Genomic DNA, 11,950 nt, shown 5'->3' with positions numbered 1-11,950 from the left:
ATTATTATTTTGTTAAGGCTCCGTTCCTTTCAATGTAATATGGGATAAAACAAATTATACACCCATTTTTCCACTTAAAATGAGTATGGAAACAAACTCATGTAATGTTTTATAAGTTAATTGTCATGACATGATATTGCTTGTGGATAGCCCGATATAATGGTACACTAGTATTCCGGGGCAGATGCTATGCATGGGTGTAAAATTGCAGGGCCCACCCATCAATAACATTAGGGGTAAATGGTAGCCCCCACCCTAATGCATGGGCCTGGGTAGAGATAGTGGGCCCGATATAAAATTGTGGCCCCACATATGGTAGGCATGATTATAAATTATTGGACCCCACTCATAATCACATGAGGTGTAAACTGTAAAACAGTCTGCCCCATCATGTGGTAAGTTGCATAGATTACCCTAGTTCAGGAAATGTAGATACAAGATACCTTACGATTGTAACCATATCTTTTTTTTTCTTTGAAATAAAAGAAATATAAAATCAACCTTGCGGAAGATACCTGAACATGTGAATCTTCGAATCATATACACGGTCCCAGTCAATGGACATATACAGCAACCAGGATGCTACAATTCCTCTATTTGCCCTGTTCGTACCTCAACTTTCATATGAATGGAGGCCTCTATCCATCTAGATTACTTTCAAAGCAATCACTCCAGCACAACAGAAGAACCACCGTAACATGCAAGAAAGTTCTACAAAGATCCAAGTTGCATGGAACCAAACTTTTAGCCTTTAACACATCCACGTAGACATTCCAAGTCAGCTGAAGTTTGACTCCGATCAGGATGCAGCTGAATCGAGCCTCCTATTCTCATTTTTAACTATGAATTTTGGCCATTTAGCAGAGCTTTTCAGTGATGGTGGCGGTGAACAACAATACGAAAGATAATGAAGCCTTTTCAAAAATGAGGATTCATTCTTCAAGAGAGATCTCAACTTCTACTAGTTTAGTTTCTGCATTATGAGAGAGCTTTTCTATCTAGAATAATCACGACAACGATGGCAACAGATCTTTCTCCTACTCATCAAAGTTATAAGCTTTTGGAAGTAGTCAGTTTGGGAGTCGTACCAATCTTTTCTGTGGAGAGTTATGGTTCGCACCCCATGAAGCAGGAGACCATCATAATGGCCATGAAATTATCACCCTTCTATTCATCTACGACTTACTATTGACAAGACCTTCACTTCACAGGTCGAACCCCAACAGTTTTAACACGGAACCGATACTGAGGTTGTGAGTCTTCTTCTTCTTCTTCCTCTTCGCTTGAATCATCTTCAACCACATCCCACCGTGAGTAATCCAGCCTGGTGTGACCCTTTGGCTTTGGGATTGCTTCCCATCCTTTGGAATGTAAATCAGATGAATCTTTGAAGTCTTGAGCCTGAGTGGTGGGGACTTCGGAATTAGTACTTGGAGGCTCATTTTTGCGAGCCTGAGTGATGGGAACTTCGGGATTAGTGCTTGGAGGCTCAGTTTTGTGATCGTCATCTGCCTTTGAAACCATTGCCTCTTCTTCTTGAAGCTCAGATGCCAGTGCTTCTTCTTCTTCCGACTCAATTATGGGAGCAAGTGACTTCACAAGTAAAAAGAATCCTTAAACTAGACAGCCAGCAGACTTAATTCACAATTGAATCACCGATTGCTGTTTCAATTTTCAATTGCCAAAGCCAATTAATCATGAATGGGCAATACTATTTGAAGCATCAATCTCTGTGACACACTGAATCCATCCAAATTGGACATTTAGGGAATCAATCCTGGAGAATAAAGCAGGTGAGAAGCATACCAATTGTGTTCTGACTCGTGCTTGTAGGTTCTGATACACATCAGATGAAGGGTTCAGCTCAATAAGCCTGTTGACATCAAATAGAGCAGACTGGTACTCCTTAAGGGTGACCAATGTTTGTGCACGCAGCATCAAGGCTCCAGTGTGCTTATGATCCAGCTCAAGCACCGATGTACATTCCTCTGCTGCCTAAGGTGTTGGTAGGCCCGTCAGTTAAATGCACCAAAAATGTGTAAAGCCAAACCAAACACTGAAAAAAGAAAACATGGATCATGATTTTATGTTTCCTGGTGCTATGCTGTAAAGTTCCAGTTTGCACAGTTTGAGGCCCTCTCTACGTTTGGATGAGACAGTATTTAGGATTCAAGAAAACATGCGCCCATTCGCATCATCCGAGACAGCTAAAACCAAAGTCTCTCTATGTTACCTGGATAAAGCTACGGCAAGGATCCAATGTCCATATTAAACAAGTCTACTCATCAATTATCATACACCACCCAATGTCACGCTGAAGCTTTTAATAAAGGCTTTGCAAATTTCGTAGAAAAAAGGTCTCAAAAAATAAGAGACTGAGGTTAAAGGCTTCTAAACCCCCCGTTGTACAGACACCACATCATATACCAGCTCAATCTACATTTTATAACTTGGAATTTTGTGATGATGTTATTTTGCATCTTGGTTAGAGGCATCATTTTTTAGAATAGCAATTCAAAATTCCTAGTAAAGAGGAAAACCGAAATTGTGAAGAGGCCACAAGGGCTTAAAACCTTGAATGAATGATGGCTTGAATCACCAGAGAAGTTAGAAACTTACCACGAAGTGAGGATGTCCATGGTTTTTCAACAAGAAGGTTAAAAGGCATTCCTTCAAAAAGGGTAACTTAGTTCTTGCAGTCGAAAGACTGATGGTAATTTCATGACAATCAGGTGGGTAATTTGAAGAAAGGAGTGAGAGAAATTTGTGGTTAAAAAAGCATTTACAAATGGCACCTATCAATTAATTATCATCAAGGATGATTGAACGATTCCCACATAACTGGTGTCTCCTAAAATTATACTACGCTTAAGAACAGTAGCATTTTTCATTCAAAGAAAAAAAAGAGCAGTAGCACCATTAAAAAAAAAAGCAGTAGCATTACTCCATAGCCGCACCAGTATAAATTGCAGGGTACTTTACTCCTAACTGCGTGAAAATAAACTGTGTGGTTGTCTACAAATTTCATGGCTATGTTATTACAAATTACTGACATGATTTTACAAGTTGTATTTGTATACATTAACGAATGCAAATGTCTGTTCCTTACAATAGAATGTATATTGATAATTCATGTGCAAGGCGATTCATTAGCTTATGTCATTATGTTCCACAATTATTGAACCAAACAAACCATAGCTAAGAAAAGATGGGCAAGATAGCTCCAATGGGAAGTGGAACACTCAGGGGGCATTTAGATACGCGGATTTCAGAATCCGGGGTTTTAGTTTGACAACAGTGTAAAAGAGGGTTCACAATCAAGCTGTTGTATGCTGTCCTGGAAGAGTTTCTTGGATTTAAAGTAAGAAAACCAAATTTTAGGAATCTCAGGATGGGGGAGAGGTTTCTAAAACCTGGTTTTCTTACTTAAAATCCAAGAAACGCTGCCAGGACCAAGGAAGCAGGATTCTTCCCTGGGAGCCTTCAATTCCAGCTTCGATTCCCGTTTCGATTCCCGCTTTCGATTCCTGCTCTGGCAACCTTGAGTAGGATTCTTCCCTGGGAGCCTTCGATTCCCGCTTTCGATTCTCGTTTCGATTCCCGCTTCCGATTCCCGCTCTGGCAACCTTGGCCAGGACAGCATACAACAGCTTGATTGTGAACCATCTTTTACACTGTTTTCAAACTAAAAACCTGGATTCTAAAATCCGCGTATCCAAACGGCCCCTAAGGATTCTTTCTCGGTAAGATCTTATGCAGGGGCACAAGTTTAGTCGAGGCGTTGATGAAGTAGTATTTTTATGTTTTCTTTTATTTATTTTGGTTTGTGTATAGTTGACTTAAGAGTGGGGGGCCACAAAATTAAGTCATTACTTAGTATGGGTAGTTGAATCTTTTATTTTATTTTCACTTAATTTAATGTGTGGCAGTGATTAGACTGATGGCTGGGATTGTTATTAGAGTTTTCTTAAGTATAAAGGGGGAGTTACGAGTGGCAAATACTTCATTATTGACAAGTTGGTGAAATTGTGAGGGTGCTTTTCGGTCCGATATCTGGTTGTACAGACCAGATGAACACCCCTTGGTTTCTTCCCTTCCAACTCTCTACTTCATGTTATTTTCTTCTTCTCTAATCTCTTAAAACAAGATTATTTAATATCTGGCCCTTGTTTTTGCTATATCAAGATACTTTTACTGCAACTTGGGGATTGGTGAGATGCGCACACCTTCTTACAACTCGTGATCTATCCAATCTCCTCGTATTATTGCCTTCTGTTAGAACACATGTCTTGACAATATCCTAATTGTGGATCAACTTATTCATAGTAAACAATTTATCATTAACCGTTGTGTGATGTGTCGTGCCATGAAAGAATCAGTTCATCACATTCCCATTCATTGTTAGTTTTCTTCCAAGCTATAGTGCCCAATTTGGTCCCTTTTTGGTTTGGCCATGGAGGTAGAAGCATTAGGTTTTATAGACATTGTGCCTCGCTACCTGGAAGGTAAGAGAGGATATTCAAAGGAAAGTCCAAGAGCACTGGATTTCAAAAATGAAATAGATTTTACAACACCTATAGAAGGTCTCATTAATAAAAGAGTACTATTTTGAAAGGAACTGACATGTATTTAGAAAATTCCCCTGTGCACTGGTTAACAACTAGAAATATTAGGGGAAAAATGATTTTTCTCACCGATTATGGATTTTATTCATATTTGAGTATAATTGAATTTTTAAGCCTTTTAAAATTGGCAAAATAGATAATTTGACCCAACCCCTAAAAATGGATTTCGTACTAGAACTGAAAATTTCACTATTTATTCTTTTGGAATTTAGATCTGGGAGTGTTTTTAGTGAATTCTAATGGGGGACATTCCCTTATTTACATGTAAAATCTGAACTGATACTCAAAAGGTTTTCATGTAAATTAGTTTTGTTGCAGAAATTAACCTTAAACCAACTTACCACCAACCAACCTCCCATCGATTTATAACCCTTTCTTGACCCTTTCTCAACTCATCTGTTACTCTCACAAACCGAACCATCTTATTATCAAACCAGTTTTGACTTAACCTTAAGATAAAGACTACAATGAAGAAAGTATCGTCACTATCAAAATATGGTAGTACTGGTATTAGTCCATTTTATAAAGACAAAGATATAGGGATTACGGGTTAGGTTTTCTTTCCTGTCCTTTTACCACCAACTGGCGAAGAGAAAATGAGTTTCTGGTCGAAGAAGAAGAAGAAAGAGTTACTACCTTGCTGTTTTTTTGCGATGATTATATGATCTCGACGGCAGCCCATGATATGCTCATGTTGGTGGGAGATCTGATGAATAATAAAAATGAGAAGAAGATGGAGACTGAGAAGAACAATCGATTGATGCAAGGCACTGACTTTGTAGATATCATTTTCGACATTTCTTTTGATTTTTTATTTACAACTGTTTTTAGTTTTTTTAGAAAAATCAATTGTATGATGATCACGAGCGCTGTAGAGCGACGTTTTTTATCGTGTTTCGACTGTTTCGGTGGTCACATCACATGTACATTCAACCAGCTATGTACTAAAACAATTCCATTAGAGTTACGTGTGAGTGCAAGCGGAAACTGAAACATTTAGCTAGAAGCTTGAATCCATGTATACGTGTGTGCGTGAGCGCACATGTGGGCGTGTTTGTGCATTTGGCTCTAATGGTCTATATGTAAGATTTATCTTGAAAAGTCTTTTTTTTTAAAAAAAATTCCACAATAACTATATAAATGATCTACAATATTCACGCCTTTAAATTTGAACACATACGAGTTTCAGTTGCGCCACTCCTTGTCCTTACCAAACCAAAGAAAAGGTGTATCACTCAATCTTTGATCATGATGTATGGTGGGTCCCAGCCAAAGAGTATGGGCAACACTTAACCAAGGCTAGATAGGTTTATTTCCTTTCTTTCAAGCGTGTAGATAGGTTGGTGTATGTGTACGTGAGTATATGTTTTAATTGGGTAAGGGAGAGAAGAAAGAAATCATAAGATAGAAGGGTTGGTCGAATAAAGTATGGTAGGGGCTGAAATAAATGAAAAAATGGGCTGCCATATAGACAAGCAAGTGAGTTGCCACATCGCCAAGGGGGAAAGTTGTCCCATAACTAATTCCCTTGCTACATCGCCATTTACGGGTGGCCCACAGCTAGCAATAACTAGCTTTTCTAGAGACGTCTTACCTTTCCTAAAAATAGGCATTAGTAGGGTGTAAATTTTAGTTTTGACAGAGATTTTAGAGTTGTGAGAGAGTCTGGGTTCCTTTTGTGACGAGCCTTGGGCTCAAGGAGGACTCACCTCCATGGAAGGTGAATGGGAAGAGAATTTCAGAGTATGATTCTCCATCTTTCTCTCCGTTTTGTTTTTCGAATGGTATCATCTTTGTTTCCTTTAGACATTTGAATAAAAGTCATTCTTGTTCTTGGGTTTCAATCCTTGAATTCCTGTCATGAATCTCTCCCAACTTAATGTTCTTGCTGTGATTTTTCTCTCTCTTTCGAATCCACCCTTGTTTCTGCCTAAGATCTACGCTATTACTTTCTTTGATAGCTTAAATTCAAGAAAGATCTGAGTTTTAAAATTCAGATCTTGAATTAGATTGCAGGATCTCATTGAACATGACCGCACATTTCACTTTGCTGAACCTGCTGCCATGTGCTTCAGGCGATTGCTCTTTCTCTGTTCTTGCAACAACTTCCGTCCGATTTGTCTTAAAGTGATCATCTGAGATCTCATTACATATAGATCTATTAAGGAACTGACTTGATCTGCTCGAGATTAGAAGAATGAAGTTTCAGGTACTTTCATTGAAAACTTGAAAACAACTTAGTCTCGGTTTCCTCTTGCTCTTCCAACTGCCATTGATCTGTTCCTATCCTTTTGAGATCCATCACTCCCTGAGATAACAACCCATATAGATCTGCGAGTTCTACCAAAGGCTAGCACAGATCTGTGATTCTTCTCAAGAACAAACACTTCTAATTCCAGGTTACCAATTACTACAATCCTGCTGAGAGTATAGATTGTTTCTCATTGCTCTTCTACGTTCTTTCTTAGCTCAGAGTTCTCCTCACCAGGATCCACGGTTTCCTGAGTTGTATCCACTTTAGATCTATAAGACCTAAGGAAAAATCTGCAGAGGATTGTTCGTATTACATAGATCCTATGATTTGGCCGACACTTCGAATTTATTCCCAACTCACGTGTCCTGCCGTGTCCGACACGACACCCACGTCCACACGTGTCAACACTCCTTTGGACACTTTTACTTGTATAGCTGGAAGTGTTAGACTTAATGTGGGTGTGCGGACTTGTTTTTGTACCGTGTCAAGTGTGACATTCTGTTTTTTTATTGAATATTGTATTTACCTCATTTAGACAACTCGTATCCATGTCGAAACTGGACACACGAATCCATATCCACAAATCATGATTACATAAACTTTCTATTTTAGCCGTGTCCCCGTTTCTAAAGTTTGGGGGTTTGCCGTGTCCCACACTCCGTGTCCGTGTCGACACACGACACTCGTGTCCGTGTCCACAAATCATAGCATAAATCAGAGATTTAAATCTTCAGATTGCATTAAAAAATCTGCATACAAGGCTATACTCTCGAACTGAAGTGAGATCTCTCCACCAAATCCTCAAGGCCTCAAGCTGAGAAATTAAATCCAGCAGAGAGTTCTTCTATGTTTCGGATAGAATTTGTTCCCATCTTTCATATTAAGCATCATTCCTTCTCATGAACCTTGTTGTTCTAGTTGTTATTTGGCTTAAATCCTAAAGAGCTAAAATAAGTCATCCTGGATCTGAACAAGTGTTTTAAGATTGGATCAGCTCTACACCAGACCTCCCCCATACACAAATCCACCCTCTCTATCCTTAACATTTTATTGTAATTTAGTAATTTACTATAGTATCAAAACATGAAACATCTTTTCTATAAAATAATCAGTAAGAGGATGGGTAAACTAGTTTTGTATGAATCTCCAATAGAGCCAACCAGTTAAACCCAGTCCAATGACAGAAATAACAAACATGTTTGAACGACCAAAGTGAGCGCTAACAAAAACAAGTTCTATGATTGATTTTTTATTTTTTTTTGTAACTGCACTCTTAACTTCCCTTATGCAAAACAAACTTTACACAAACCTTCCAGATCTCCACGGTGTTGCATGTGGCCAACCACTAGTTTCAAAAAGAAATGCCTATATTGGTATCATCATTAGTCTTGTCAAAGATTCAGGGTCAAAGTCTTCTAACAGTGAACTAAAGCAAAAAGGACATTATAAGTGGTTTCTTTTCTTTCTTGATATTTAAAGGTTTAAGCTTAAGGTTACCAAAGAGCCAACAGCAGAGAAAGTCGAAACAAATTAATTGCCAGAGTCATAGAAGGATCACAAATAAATAAAGATTAAATGGCCCAAAGCTAAATCGAATCCGCACCTTCTTGAAATTGTGCAATTTCAAATAGCACGCGGCACGATTACTATGCAGAGCAATCCTCTGCCCCTTAGTCTTTGCCATCGCAAGCGCGTCTGTGTAAAACCCTAGGGCTTCTGCATGCCGTCCATCCCTGTACATCTGATGCGCTCTTTCAATCTTGTTAATCGACACTGCAGCCATTATCTATTCCCTCCTAATTCAATAAAAACCTAAAATCAATCTCGCCAATTAAATACGGAAAGGAGAAAAAATTGGAAGAATGATCTCAATCAAAACCTAAAATTGATCTCTCCGGTTAAATCCGGAAAGGATAAACAATTTGACAAAGAAAAGAACAAAAGAGCTGCGAAAGACTCGATAATCTGCGAAGAAATTTCAAAGAAGATGAAATTTTGATGCTGAGATCGAGATGGATAACCTAACCCTAAATCGGACCTCGATCTATGAAATTTGATTGGAAAAACAATCGAGAGATTATGAATCTAAAAGTAAGAGGGAGAGATTAATAAGAAAATCAAAGAAGAATCGAAAGAAGATGAGTTCGAGAAACCCTAGAAAATTGGAGTTTTTTTTTTTTCTTCTTTTTTAGTTTGCAAGGGAGTGGAGGGAAAGAAAAGAGGCGGAGGTTTTCGTATGAGAGCGGGTTTTATTTTTTATAGGAGGTGTGTGGGAACAGCGGCAAAACTCGAGGCAATGATTGTGCTCTGTTTTTACATGGGCAATGATATATTCGCATCCCTTGTAACGAATTCTGCAAGGCTTAACGCTTTTTTATGTGTAACAGGGGAGTGAATCATCTTACAGCGGTGTGAATTTATAATCTGTCTTTACATGTGTTAACTTTCAGGGCACCTTCCAGGAAGTTCAAAAATGGAAGAAAGAGGTGATAAAGATCCGGTACGGACGCGTAAAAGACAAACTTGTGGACCATGTTTGATGTCCCAAGGCCCTGTGAGACCTGGGAAGTGATATATTCATTAGCCCACGTTTCTTCCCCCGGGCGCCCATTTGAGTGTGTTTTTTACTGTTTTCAACACTAAAAGGGGGTGGACCAGAGAATAAAAGGGGGAGAATATATTATATCCCTACATGGATTTTCCTTGCAAGATATTTACCAAAGGGAGGAGAATGATTTGCACTCCTTTATCTAGCATTTCCACCCTCTTTTATTTGTCTTTTTTCTAAAGAATAACGCTGAAGTGAAGGATGCCCTTACACATTAAAAAAAAAAAAAAAAATACCAGGGGAAAATACACTAAGACCCCTGTGGTTTCAATTTGTATAAGGTAGGCCACCTCTTTTGAAACACTATCAATGATAAAGACCCCATACCCGCTTTCAAACCCCATACCCGAATCCAAACACTACCAAAAACACAGTGGGCCCACATTGTTTGGATGATCCAAAGCATTCATTTGATGGGCCCTGACATAGTAGGGTGTGCTCAAAAAATCAGCTCCATAGGATCATCCTAACCCTTCAATCTGTGGATGAACCGTCAACTGAGGGAGTCTAACTTACACAAATTGAAACCACAGCGGGTCTACTTGTAACTTTTTAAACATTAGGAGTTCAGTTGAATGTGTTCGAAACCACAGGCGGTCTAAGTGTATTTTTCCCCCAAAAAAAAAATAATAATAAAACAGCTACAAAGGTGGGGTGAAAACATCATCTTCATCAAAGTGCCTTTATAATGTTACATGAAAAAATTTTAAATATAAAACAAAAGGAATAATAAATGCACTTGGTGAGTTGGTCCGATGGGGGTGAAAACATCATTTTCCGTTGGAAATGAGTAGAGGCTTTCCTTTGTGGGACTTGTCTTGAATTGAAAAGACGGAGATCCAATGCACACATGGCATATGGAATATGCTCTTATCTTGAGTGGAAAAGACCATGATCCAATGCACACATGGCATATGTGTCTGATGATTGGGGCCTTTTATAAGATGAGTCATCAAAGGGTGACGCAATGGTCCTGTCCTATGCAAAACAAATATATGAGACGCAAGATCGATTCATGCCAGATGCTAAAGACTTCCTTGAATTGTCTTTTTAACATGTTTGATCAAAGGTCTAGGCATCAAAAGGGTTCTGAAGAGGTGTTTGGACTTTGGACATTTTAGGTTGTCAAGTAAGTGATTTTCCACCTTCTCTAGCTCATTTCAACAAAATATTTTAAAAAACTCTTACAATTAAATAATGTTTGAATCTCATTTGATCAGTGCAACATTTTTAAATACATTTTTTGAATCAAGTATGCAAAGAAGGTGGGATCAGGTACAATATGCTAGACTTGTACTGACCAACAACGTTCAGGACCTCATCGTCATAGCCATCACAGTTGGTCCATGTCATGTAATGATTCTCGTCTTAAAATATATTTGAGGAAATGGTTTGTCAGCAGCTGCTCAGATAAGAGCTCACAAACCATAGGGGGAACCACATTTTGGGGGTGATCCTTAGCATTCATTTGGAAGGCCCCATCATGGATGGAGTGTGTACCAGAAATCAGCTCCATTGGATCATCCTAACCCTTCCATTTGTGGAGGGAAATAATCGGCAGATTTGTGGACAAACAGTATCTGCCCATTTTTTCCTCCACAAATGGACACCCTAAGATAGTCCAATGGAGCTGATATTTGGTACACACCCCATCCATGATGGGGCCTTCCAAATGAATGCTTAGGATCACCCCCAAAATGTGGCCCCTCCTGTGGTTTGTGAGCTCTACTCAGATAAGCTTATGTGAGCAGCTACTCACAAACTATTTCCTCAATATATTTTATCTATTTCTTTTAAAAAAGGCTTTTAAAATTTTGCTCTGTTTTGGTAATCAAAATAACCAATGACAATAAGATAAGTAGTATTATTTAGGAGCTAAACATTTAAATAAATACCATCAAAAGCCACCACCATCAATGGAACAAGGCCAGCATCGATCAAAGATGTCCGAACAGAGATACCGATCGAACAACAAAACGTACTTTAATGGGCACAAGATCAATCAAACTTCTAAATGCAATTTTTTGATTGATTTTTCAATGTTTGGGAGACAATCTTTCACTGACTAAGATCGCTTGGTTTGCACTGATTCAGGTCAAACCAAGTTGGACAGGCCGATTTAGTATGCTTTTTAGAACATTAAACAAAAGGCAAATGGTAAAACATAGACTAATTTGTCAAATATGGCATCAAACCATAAAATAAATTATTAGCTACCTAGGCCTTATGAAATTGAGTTACTTAATACAAGAGAAAATAAAGCAATTGCAAGCTAACGGTTGAGAAACAATGGGACTAAAAAATTGGTGACCTACATAACCATTGCATATAACTGAATGTCAAAGATAAAAGGTAGAGAGAGAAAGCATAAAACATCCAAGATAAGGAGAGGTTCAAAAGGGCATCTACAATTGGGGGTGAAAATGGATATTTGGAAATTCGATTACCGTCCGCCTCCGAATC

At 38.6% G+C, this 11,950-nt stretch overlaps 1 protein-coding gene across 1 annotated transcript; it reads right to left on the bottom strand.

The window, feature by feature from the left end:
• Positions 1-444: 444 nt before the first annotated feature.
• On the bottom strand, positions 445-9,235 carry LOC143853019 (uncharacterized). Its single transcript, XM_077362715.1, has 3 exons — positions 8,483-9,235; positions 1,807-1,995; positions 445-1,593 (listed from the first exon to the last, which is right to left on the bottom strand). Exons 1-3 carry the CDS (start codon positions 8,660-8,662, stop codon positions 1,201-1,203), a joined length of 762 nt encoding a protein of 253 aa, XP_077218830.1. The 5' UTR covers positions 8,663-9,235; the 3' UTR covers positions 445-1,200.
• Between the last annotated feature and the right edge of the window lie 2,715 nt (positions 9,236-11,950).

This window comes from Tasmannia lanceolata, unplaced genomic scaffold, assembly GCF_043159265.1.
Source record: "Tasmannia lanceolata isolate RefF3 unplaced genomic scaffold, GAP_Taslan_0.1 ptg000019l, whole genome shotgun sequence".
Taxonomy (NCBI): Eukaryota; Viridiplantae; Streptophyta; class Magnoliopsida; order Canellales; family Winteraceae; genus Tasmannia; species Tasmannia lanceolata.
The sequence above is the reverse complement of the archived record's forward strand: the minus strand, read 5'-3'. Positions and strand labels throughout refer to the sequence as shown.

What these genes read in the sequence shown, in the direction of transcription:
- LOC143853019 (XM_077362715.1), bottom strand. Translation starts at nt 8,662, where the DNA reads ATGGCTGCAGTGTCGATTAACAAGATTGAAAGAGCGCATCAGATGTAC. An exon ending in AATTGCACAATTTCAAGAAG is followed by an intron (nt 1,996 to 8,482) that starts GTGCGGATTCGA and finishes CCAACACCTTAG; the next exon opens with GCAGCAGAGGAATGTACATC. An exon ending in CACGAGTCAGAACACAATTG is followed by an intron (nt 1,594 to 1,806) that starts GTATGCTTCTCA and finishes TTACTTGTGAAG; the next exon opens with TCACTTGCTCCCATAATTGA.